This window comes from Phalacrocorax carbo, chromosome 2 (genome assembly GCF_963921805.1).
Source record: "Phalacrocorax carbo chromosome 2, bPhaCar2.1, whole genome shotgun sequence".
Classification (NCBI taxonomy): Eukaryota; Metazoa; Chordata; class Aves; order Suliformes; family Phalacrocoracidae; genus Phalacrocorax; species Phalacrocorax carbo.
In genome coordinates this window covers 91,252,752-91,264,403 of record NC_087514.1, presented here as the reverse complement: position 1 = coordinate 91,264,403, position 11,652 = coordinate 91,252,752, and the positions used below count along the sequence as shown (strand labels likewise).

The 11,652-nt window shown below is 45.8% G+C and overlaps 1 protein-coding gene across 2 annotated transcripts in view; it reads right to left on the bottom strand.

The window, feature by feature from the left end:
* Window positions 1–910: 910 nt before the first annotated feature.
* Window positions 911–11,652, bottom strand: part of TNFRSF11A (TNF receptor superfamily member 11a) — a 29,075-nt gene continuing 18,333 nt past the window's right edge. The window contains exons 8-10 of one of the 2 annotated variants that reach the window (XM_064443461.1): window positions 11,285–11,334; window positions 8,783–9,626; window positions 911–4,634 (exon numbers count right to left, since the gene is read on the bottom strand). In XM_064443461.1, coding sequence (XP_064299531.1) covers window positions 4,255–4,634; window positions 8,783–9,626; window positions 11,285–11,334 — 1,274 coding nt within the window. In that variant the 3' untranslated portion in view covers window positions 911–4,254. Of the gene's footprint in view, window positions 4,635–8,782; window positions 9,627–11,284; window positions 11,338–11,652 lie in introns of both variants that reach the window. The other variant, XM_064443460.1, reaches the window with a different exon arrangement.

Below are 11,652 nucleotides of genomic sequence, written 5' to 3'. Positions count from 1 at the left end.
TCTGTCTGAAATGGGACTTGTTCCCATCAGCACCTGAGATCAAATGCCTCTTGCTTCATCAGTGACTGTGGCTGCCACAAGATTACCAGTATCATTTTTCCAGAGATACCACTGCAACTCAGCCAAAGTGAATGTGAATTGTTGACATTCAGCATCTTGGGGGGGCAGAGGGTGGGAATCCTCACAGGCCAAATGCTGCCAGGCAGGGCTCTGTGGTGCCTACGTCTCCAGGTGCGAGTGCTGCAGAACAGCACCCGGGGCAGGCTGTGGGGAGGTTGCCCTAGCATGTGCCTTTCGGGTCAAAAGTATCCCTGATGGACTGACGAGGGTAACAGCCATTTGGAAGGAGGTTTGGAAAACTAGCTTGTCAGGTTTGGAGTGGTTCAGCATTCCTTGCAAGAAACCTCAGACAGCTTGGTCAAGTACACTTCGATTTTCCAGTGACTATTATTAAGTGACTATTAATATATATTACTTACTCCAGAAATAACTTTTCCACACAAGGAATTTGCAGCCATTTTACCATGTCCAGTACCATGTGCTGGCAGAAGTGAATTCTCCAGTTGTTATAGATGGCTTTTGAGGGTGGTGGTGAGGGGCCATTACTGCCTAATTTGAATGGAGATATCTGATAAAACTATAGCTCTATTAAATACCCAATTAGCATGAAGACATCCTTCAGCAGGGTTCCATTTTATAATACACATAGGGGTGTAGTTGCATAGATACCACCAATACGATAAAAGGAAGGGAACCTGAACGGACAAGTAGAAATTACAACATTTTAGTGACGCTTCTCCCAGGTATGCTGTAAGCCTTGCAGAGTGATTTCCAATCTCTGTGTGAACGCGTAGCAAAATACACAGATTAACACCAGTTATTGTCTATATTGATCTTTAATGCCATATTGTTTCTATGGGGGTAAGAAGGGCTGCTCCAGTGCTGTTGAGCAAAAGACTGCTTCTCATTTTCCCACAGTTACATGCAGAACTACTGCTGCCCTTCCAGGCCTGAAGTGGCTGTGTTTCAAGAACACCCAGTGTATTCACTGTGGATAATGCATGCTGTGACACCTCAGACTGAAACACCTGTAAAAACACATGCTGTGCAGAAGGAGACTTCAGGAACGAGTTGGAATGAGTACCCAGTTCTCAGCAGTAAAGCATTACCACACCAGATCTACAAGAGCTCCTGTTCAACTCCCCATGTGTTTGTGGATGCCCTTGTATGTTATTGCAGCACATACTAGAGAAGGGAAGCACTTTTTGTTAAAACAATTCTACATACAAAAAATGTTACAGAAGCTAACCAGGAATGTTTTTATGCTCACATTTGACTTTTTTTTGTCAAAATGAGCATGGGCATATAATAATGTGTTTGATTCTTTCATTAATTTGTATAAAATATTTACTCAAGTAGGCCTTTAAGATTTTTATTGTCATTAATTATGTGTATTACAATAGCAGCCAGAAGCCTCCAAATTAGTGCCCAATGCATAGGGCCCCATTGTACAAACAGATGTTAAAGAACAGCCCCACCTCCGAACTGACAACAAATAAAATCACAAGGATAAAGTCGTCCCTTTGGGGTCCATGTCTAAACAGCCAGGCAGAGACCCAGGGAACGTGCAGCATGATAATGAGTGTGATATGGCTTCTTCACTTTTGGGTAGACTCTGGAGAAAGAAGAAGAATCGGATCTGTTGGCGCATCGCATTTCCCATAAGGGAGCGGCCACAGTGCTGGGATAATTATGACCCATTTCTTCATGCTTGCGGATGATCCTAGTTTCAGTCCTTGCTCAGTAGGATCCTGTGATTCAGTGAGTGAAAAAATGTGTCCTCACTGAGGACACGTCATAAACTTCCCATTGTCTTCTCTGAAATCAGGATTTTGAGCCTGCTCTCTGGTGGCAGATACAAATCATGGGAAGAAAGAAGCTGCAGAGACAGAAGAAGGAGGAGACAGACCTGCAGACAGGTAGGTTACCTAAAGCCAAACACAAGAATTCAGCCCATCCTGCCCTGTAAGTGGGGCTGGTTGAATGCTTTCCAGGAAAATATGACTCAAAAAGTTACGATGAAGTGGGAAAATATCTGCATGACCTTGCATGAACGTGATGGTGACTCTGTTCCTTGTCCCTATTGCACCAATGCCTAGGGGATACAGAAATAGGCCAGAAGAGGCTAAAAAGAGGTTGTTAAAGGATCCAACAAGAAAGACGACAGAATACCACAGATAAGAGAGAGCTCAGTTACACACCTTCAGAGAAGCAGAGGTAGCTTGGGCCGTCACTGAATGGGACAACTTACCTGCCTGGCTGAGTCTAGGCTAGGGTGGTCTAGTTTTCTGAAGGCCATGCAGAGGTGAAAGGGAGGCTGGTTGTTCATGCACCATATTTGCCAGCCACCCAAGAGAGAGTCTTGCTTGTCTGTGCTGAATTTTATATGCCAGATATATAAATAATGCAGAATTATCCTCCTGAGAGTGAAGGTGGCTAAGCCCATCCTTTTGTTTTATGGATAAGAAGCTCATCATGACACAATGGTCACTTTGTCAGCTTTATAGGTGCTCTTCACCCACAGAGCAGTACTATTGCAAACAGAGCAGCTACATAGTGAACCCCTTGGCTTTAAAAACCTCCCTGGAGAGGACCCCTCCTTACCAGAGATCTTTTCTGTCAGGGCAGATGAGATCACACTAGATAAGAGATCCCTTTGCTGTCTGACAGGAAACACAGCGCTGACCTTGATGAAGGCTCAGACTGAATATAGCCTCCTGCAGCACTCACATGTGCAGGAGAATGTCAGAAAATTACCCCTTGTCAGGAAATCATTAAAAATGTTATCTTTTCCTCTTGGGAGTTCCTTGAGTCTCTCTTCCCTTCACCTCTCTCCCCACAGTGGCTGCTGGAGGAGGCTACAGGATACAGGACCTGAACCAAAGCCAGCTGAGTAGCTGAGAGTCCCTTCTAACTACAACTACTATTATTCTGTAAATCCAACCCTTTGGTCCCATTGCTTATCAGCTCTCAGTGTGAGAGTTGGCTACACTCTGATTTCAGCTCAGACAGGCCAAGCTCTGGAAATAGCTTCATGCTACATAAGTAAAGCTCTGCTTAGTAATGAAAATATCAAAGGGAATGACAAAATTGTTTGGGCAGATGAAAGAACGTGTGTTTGACCCTGACTAAATTCTCCTTCTTTTGGTAATCCCTCCCTCTCCTGTCACTCAGGAAATGTCCACAGCTGGTTACTGTAGACCCTTCCTCCACCTGCTAGCAGCTCTGTGTCTCAAAGTGCAGTGATGTTATTCATGCAGCAGCGTGCCAGGCGCACGTCACCGTCATCTTCAGGGATTTGAATTTCTCTGCTGAGGTGCAATAAGGCAGAGGTAAATCAGGGTCCAAAACTATAAACGCTCTTTGCTCAGGATCAATCTGATATGCTTGTAAGGCATATCAGCTCTGTTTTGTCTGTTGTTGTGCACCTGGGGCAGTGTTACAATTATTCATACCCACAAGTTAATAAGGGACAGACCAGGATCTTGGCTCTGGTGCTGGTTTGAGACTGGAGTGTCTGCTCCCTTGGGGAAATATGGAAAGGGCTGATGCCACCTGCCCAATCCCCATGGGGAGGTGAAGGTTGCCAGCAGCACTAGGCTCAGCGGCCGACGTGGCTGCCACTTCCTTCCACCACCAGAGACATAGAGGAGGCCCAAGACCCAGCAACATGGGTGCAGCTTAGTTACAAAAAGAAAACCCCGAGAGGGAGCTCAGGGGCCCCTTTCAGTGTGGTCCTCCATCATGTCATCCCCTCCCCGGGTGCGCCCCACGTGCCCAGCCAGCAACACTGCTCGCTTCCTCGCAAAGTCCCCAGCCCAAAGGATCTCCTCAACTCTCCTTTGCTGCTTGCTGGGGAGAGGTGCCTGGGAGCGGGGGGCAGGTGGGGAGCCTTCTGCCCCACAAGGGAGAGGAGAGTGTCCTGCCACTGCTTCTGCAATGGGGACAGCACATCCAGCTTCACGCATGCACCTGTCCCCACTGGTAACCTCCTCAGCGGGACCACCACCACCACCCCCCGCACATGTGCCACAAGGGTCCTTTCCAGCTGTAAAATTTCCCTGGAGACACCAGGGGCAGCAACAGTCTCCGAATCTGTCGCGACACCCGGGATTTCAGCAGCCCTGCAGCAGCCCCACACCCTTCTCGTGGGCTGCCCGTCGTCGGCGCCCCAGCCCGCAGCAAGGACTCTCCTCAGTTCAATACTTTCTCCGAGAAGTGTCCCAGCTTCCCCTCCTCCTGCACGGGCTGCGAGGCCTGGCTGTGGCAGGATGGGCCCCGCTCCTGGGCCAGGGGTCTGGTGGTCCACCGCGGCCCCCCACTCCCCGCCGCCGGGCAGGCGCCCTGCAGCTCAGCACACTTCTCCTTGTAGTGCTGGGCATTGCCAGCAAAAGTCTCGCAGCGGCTGAGGTTTTCCTCCTGCACAGGGCTGCCCACGTTCTCCTCGCTCGGCCCTGAGGCTGTTGCCCCCTCCTGGGAGTTTTGGCTAAGGTAGACAACAATGATGTCGCCCTTGAAATTCATTACTTGTCCACTTGAGATAAAGGTGGAGTTACTGTTTCCAGTCACATTTCCTGGGGAAGGAGGGGGTAGAAAAGAAGACACACGTGATTAATATTTTCCCCTCACGAGATGAAAGTTTAGCGCAGCAAACTTAATCCACTGTGGTGGCTTTACTCTTGTTCCATTATTTTTTCCCCATGACTAGAGGATGCTCTTATAATCAATGCCTTCCACTGGACCTTTTCATTATTTCCATTTCTGCCTCCTCAGGACAAAGCCTGTCATCCACAAGGAGCCTGTCTGGAAGGCTTGGAAACATTTTTTCTCAGCTGTGCTCTGGGAAGCAGGAGAGAGCACGATCATCTCATGCTCCTTGTGCGGTCCAATGCACAAGCTGTCTCCAAACTGCCTCTGCCTGCAGTTTGTGAGGACATGGTCATTATTTCTAATTAGGAGAGATTTGTTTTAGAGTCCCAGGCATCGCATTGGGCTATTTTTTCCCCTTTGGTAAACAATCAATCCTACCATGTGGGCTAAGTATCAGGCTTATTGAATAAGTGCTGAAAGACTTAGCATCAGACCATACAGTCACACACTGCCCAAATGACACAGAGCTTATACAATTATCTTCTATTGTCCTGATCCTCCGTGTAGGTACACTCCGGTCCTCACCTAGTGCCCTCATGGATTTACCTGGATATACACTGACTCCACTGAAGAGACAGACTCTACATTATAGCAACCTAACCGAGTTACAGTTTCAGTCAGTCTGCCTGCAGTTAGAGATTTTTCAGCATAAATTCAATCTTTCTGCCATTCAAGGACTGAGTCGACGACTCAAGTGACAGCAGGGCCAGGCTCTGGGAATTAATAAACTTCCCTTAGAGCAGAAAGAAAATAACTGAGAGCAATCTTTCAACAACAGAACTCTTAAAGTTTGAAAATTAAAAAAACCAAAGCAACCAAGTTTAAAAAAAAAAAAAAGAAAAAAAAGTCTTCCTAGCCTATGAACCCTCTTCCTAAGAAATGTTTTTCCTGCTGTGCTTCACTTCATCATTACTTCCGGACTGATCGGACACCTTTTAGACATTTTGTGCCTTTCCTCATTATGTTCCTCAGCACTTGAGATGTTCCCATTTCCATTGCAGCTAAGCATGGCTCAGCCCAGAGAAATGCTGTTTTTCTAGCAGCCACAGGTGATGTTTGCACATCAGCAATGGACACTGGGCTCCAACTGTGCTGAGTTAGGACCTGCGCCTGCTCATAACTGGCCCTGGGTAGCACTTGAGTGTCTCTCTAATAGCCCCCCTCAGGCAATCCTATTTATTTTAGCTAAACCACTGCATGGCAAGCTCTTTGCTTTCTTTCCTAGTGTTGTTGATTAACATGAGGTGTCAATAGGAGTTTTCTCTGCAGGAGATTTTCCCCTGCTGGTTGCTTCCCATGTGTGATTCGATTCGGCTCTTTGCCATCAACACAACTGTTAGGCATAACGGGAGTACAAAAATAACTCTCTGCCTTTATACAAATTGCCCGTCACTTGCAACAGGTACTGTGGAAAAGTTCACCAGTGCTCAGTAGGAGATCAAGAATTTAGAGATCTATGTGACAGTGGGGAGGAAAAAGAAAAGCAGATTAACACATTTATGTTTAGTTGAATGTGGCTAGCAAATCTTCACTGCTTTCTGAAGACATCGTGCTGAAACAGAAGGATATTTGAGACCTAAAAGCACAGAAAGTGGATGCAAAAGGTTCCTGGACTGCACTAAGAGGTGTGCTTTCAACCTGGAAAGTATAAGGGACACCTTCAGAGGAAAAGCGATGGCATTGTTCTCTGCAACGTTTCAGCCTTTTGATCTCTTCAGACTACCTGATTATATTAATTACAATGACAGATTAATTTTTGTGGTAATTATTCACTAAGAACTGGAACAATGCAGGCGATTAATTTTCTCTGAGCCATCTAATGGCCTCTAGGTAGTAAGAACTGTCTGTTGCTGCTGAAGAGGGCTGGTTTGGGATCTGGAAGTGGAAAGCTCTGCAAAACTATTCCTAGTCGTGAGTCACCTAACTCTTCCTGCACTCATGCTGTAGCCCTGCACGTGACTTGAGGTGGTCATGTTCTGAGTGCCTCCAGGCTTGGGGGGTTTGAAAGAGCGCTTCAAAGGTTACCTCCATCTCTGGTGGTGACCCCTGTGAGTGGCACCTGTCCAGATGTTTACTTGTGTCCTCTAGGGTTGTTTCACAGGAGGGACAGAGCTTGCAATTTCTGTTGTTGTTTTGAGTGTTAGGGAACTAAAACCAAACTTCATGGAATTACCCATGGGCTTTTTCTTCCCATTTCTTTCATCCACCCTTTTTTGTAATGCTCTGTCTTAGCATGACGGTGTGCAAAGTCTGGTGGCTTCAGTTGCTTTGAAAAGCTTTACAGAAAGTTATTTTGACTGCACATTTATTCCATCTGGGCGTTTCACAAGGCCCAGCAAAATGACCGGTGCTGTTGCAGCTCCACGTGCAGCCCCAGCGTGGCCGGGTTGCTTCAGTGTGGAAGCTGTGGCTAAGCCCTGTCTCTCCCCTCGTGCAACTAGGTGTTGCCAGCAGGGCACAGCCATTCTGCGGACAGAAAAAAGCCTCTGCCAGCAAGCCACGTTTCCTGCAGATCAACTAACCCACACTCTCCTATTGCCCACAGCTCAGTCAGTACCTGCTGGCAGTCCTGCCTGAAAAAATGGCAAATTAGGAATGCTGTATCTGTGCTCATGTTTCACCAGATGGCACTATAGCATGTGCATACACAAAGGCACAGGCGTAATTAAAATCCCGTATAAAGAATTGTGCTGCAGATCAAAGATGGCACTTTCTAGCTCATCACTTAAATCCAAGCTCTCCTGTTTGCACTATTGTTCCTTAATATTTTCTCTTTCCCTTCTTGTCAGATTTAGAAAGAAAAGCAGTATTCCTGCAGTGGCAAATATGACTTGACTTTCAGTTGTGCCTCAGAGTCACCTTCCAACAACAACAACAACAACAACAACAAAAGCTAATCTCTGTTCTCTTTGCTACAGCTGAATTTTGTACAGGCCAGGCAGTGAAACTGTGTCACGATTTCAGGAAACTGAAGTAGCAGAAAGAGTATCTGCTCTTAGAAAGATGAACGCTATGCACTTTCAGATTCCAACATGGCATGCATGTTGAGAGGGGAAGGGCCTTCAAAAGTGTTGCTTTTGGGCTTTGGCAGACTGACAAGAATGTCTCAGTAAGAAACTTTAAGGCATGACATGGTTTTAAAGAAGGGCAACTGCTTACGACTGCTGTGCGTATTACAGTAATACTTAGATGTCCCAGTCAAAGCTAAGGTCTCATTACGCTTGGCAGTGCATCGACATAAATAAAAATAGAGCATCTGACTTTAAGAGATTATAATCTAAAATGACTAATAACACATGACAGGCAGATTGCAGACTTTTATACTGAAAAAAAGTCTGAGGGAGGAAGGTTTCATCCAGAAAAGACTCATAACTTCCCTTCTGCTGGTTTTGCTTCAGTGATTTTTTTACCCCCTGCTTTCATTTGGCAATTTCAATATATTTACTTAATTAGTCTATTGGTAGTCAATTGGTAAATTGGCGACAGTGTTTCAGAGTTGTTTAGGGGATGGAGCACTTTTGTATGGAGAAACAATGTCTGTATGAAATTATTTTTAGGTGAACGCTTCTATTCTAGCAAATTAAAACAAACAGCTAAAAGCAGAGAATTGAACATAATCTCTTAGAGCCAGTCAGGTTACCGCTCCAGCTGGAGTTTCAATGATTGCCATATAAATGTAACTAAACGTAAATGTGCATGCAGACTGTTGAACGGAAAATCATCTGTCCGAGTGTTACACATCCTTTCTTGACTCAGACTCTAGATCCCTATACTCTCCTCCTCCTAAGTTTTCTCCAATACACACACCTGCTATCACCAAAATACTTCAGTAGCAGAATTGCCTGGCCTTTGCAGTGACAGCCATAAGACGGGTTCTGCATTGCTGGTTAGATCAGGGCAGGACAGCGGTCCCCCACAGTGCTCATCCTATTTGCAGAATTCACTACAAACCAAATGGCCTTGCTATTTCACTTCTGTCTTTCAGATTAGCTTCTGACCCTCTGAATAATACAGAGATAGCACAGAGAATTATTCTATACAACTGTGTACTGGTCAAGCCTAACGGGCTTACCAGATGCTGGAGGGAGGTCTGAAGTGGTGCTGTTTGTCCCTGAAGTGCTTCTGTTTGTGTTTTGGTACTTCATGTTGGTACTGTCCAAAGATGCACCTTCCATACCATGATCATTTGCAGGAGTGCTCTGACCAGCAGAGAGAAAATTCAAGCCACAGGTGCACTGTGCATAGGATCCAGTTTCTGGGCAGGTGGAGGCACTGTCAGCTGCAGCACAATAGGGTTTACTCCACTTTCTGGGAGATTCCCTGTACGAAATGCCACACCTCACACAGATCTTCTCCGAGTCATAGTTAGTTGCAAAACAATCTGTGTCTTTATCGCCTGTTTCCTTCAGGCAACTGTGGGCACGCTGGCAAGATTTCTGAAGAAGATTGTCCGTGGCAGTGTGTGGCCCATCTATGTTGGAAGAAGGGTGGGAGCCTTGAGAGACTGATATGTCCTCTGTGCTCCCAATCCCTGAAAAGTACTGATTTAAGCTGTCGTTCTCCCCTGCCTCCATTGGTTCTGAAAATGATGACACGGTTTTACTGGCAGTCCGACTTAGTAGAGATAAATAATCAGTGGTATTAAGATCCTTATCCATGTATTCATCTTCTGTGGGAATTGGTGGGAAATGGTCATTATCAGTCTCAGTTACCACAGAAAACTCTTGGAGGCTCCCTCCTGCCTCGCAGGGTGCTGTGCCGGGGCTCCCGTTCCTGCAAGGAGCGTGACCGCTGGTGCAGCATGAGTTTCCAGGGGCAGGAGAGCCAGTGGGGCCCAGGAGACACACGCCCTCAGAGGTCTGGGGGACAGCAGCATTTGTGGTGCTCACGGTGACAAATGCATCCCTTGGGGGCTCCTGAAAGAAAGCCAAAAGAAAAACACGTTTAATAAATAGATCAGCAGAAGGTTATTTTCTAGACAAAGAAAGAAACAGGCAGATCTCAGTTCTTCCTCAGTGTGGGGCTGCTGAGGTTGAGCAGCACTGCTACATTTGAGTGTTGAAGTGTAATTCTGTTCTGCTGTGAAACTGTGACCAGTGATGCTGGGCTCAGCATGCGCTCAGAAAAAATTCTGTGGCCTGGAGGGCAACAACATTTAATTTTGGGAGAGGACTATTACTAGTTCTTAAGAAGGCACTTGAGAGTTAATCTATCTAGAAGAGTTCCTGGATTCTGCTGTTCCTTATGGACCATTGATAAGACCTACCTAACTGCCTATAAGGTTTGGAAACCCCACCCATATCATCTGTGTGTCAGAAGGGCTGTTGATCTGTGAAGGCCTTACTGGGAGCAGAATCTTTATTATCAGTAATGACTGAAGAAAGAAACTGGGTTGATTCAGAAGGCCCAACACAGGCTAGAAAAAACCAGAAGTCACACGGGCAAGGCTGCTTTAACCTGGAAAATGTTAGGACAATAAATGCAAAGGCCCATGACGTTATATTGCTAGTGCTTGTCAAAGTAAAGCTATATTTTTGGTTGCAGCTCCACAAAAAAGGGTTGGGAAATACTTCAAGGGTTCCCTTCAGTTCAGGCAAGTCATGCTGTAATGATGGGTATTTGGGAACTGCTACCTTTAATTTCTAGCATCTGTTCAGATCTTCCAGGAGAGAGTGTAAATGCTCCCAGCCACTAATTGCTGTTGATTCACTCCTGTGTCCCAGAGGATCTGAGCAGCTGCCAATGCAGGAGCTTGCATGAACACTTAAGGGACAGAAGAGGAACTGCCTGCTCAAAAAGGTGGTGTGGTTGTTGTTTTTTTTTTGCAGTGGAATTTGTCTTTCAATAGCTAAGCTACACAGAGCTCCTAGACGGTGGTGGGAAGAGCATGTACCTGGGACACCTGAGTCCACGTCCATGGTGTGAAGCAGGCAGTGCACATGAACTTGAACCTGTGCCCCCATCTAAGTGTTTCAAGCATGCGATCTGGGGCTGTTCCAGAGCAAAACCTCTTGGAAGGCCTTACTTTTTTCACAGCCAAATGGACAAGAGGGATTTCTGTGAGCTCTAGAAATAAGGGTATCACTGCCAATTTCTACATCTGATGGCTCTATGCTTAATGCCTTGCATGTCTGACATCCTTGGCGTTGCCCCAAATCCAGGTTTCTCCCCTATGAGGACTCTGGTATGTAAAAAGGTGCAAACTCAACTAAGTTGTTCCTGCCCTTAGGATTTAGAAAGGCCCTCTCCTAGGCAGTCTCAGGTGTTCAGCAACCAGTGGGCTCTTGCTTAACTTTCTCTTCATAAATATTTAATCACCACAGAGACTTTTACCACCGTTAAAATTGGCTGAAACCAGAGAGCAGGTTCAGAAGCTATTTGAGAATGGTGATTTCATACTCCTCACATTTAGAGAAAACCAGACTGAAAAAGCCAAAGCTGCAAGCACTTTTTGAAGAAGTCAAAACTTCCTTTCTAGCCAAACATTAACATGGAGTCTGCTTCAGGAGGGGTGTCAGGAATGCCATGAGGAAAACATAAAACAGAGAGAAAATGTTAGCATCTTTGGCTTTACCTTTGTTCCTTTTATTTGGCTGCACACTTCGTTAGCCCAATTCTGTAGATCTGCTGTAGGAAAAACAAAAAGATTAGCTGTAATGTATAGCAGGCACTGAAGTTAACCACAGACCTAAACACACACAGTTGTTCACAATCCACAATATGATATTAAATGAAAACCAGCAAGACTGTTTTTACTGACTTTTCAAGTGTCCCAGCGTTGGTCTAGCTGAGGATTCATTGTAACTGGAACAGGGATATATTTCTGTGGAACAAATGTTTCCAAGCTCTTAAAATAGACCACGGTTAAACCGTGTTCCACATCAAATGGGGTTTCTTTCCTGGTCATATGTCACACCAAGCTATGACTGGCCCGATACCGAC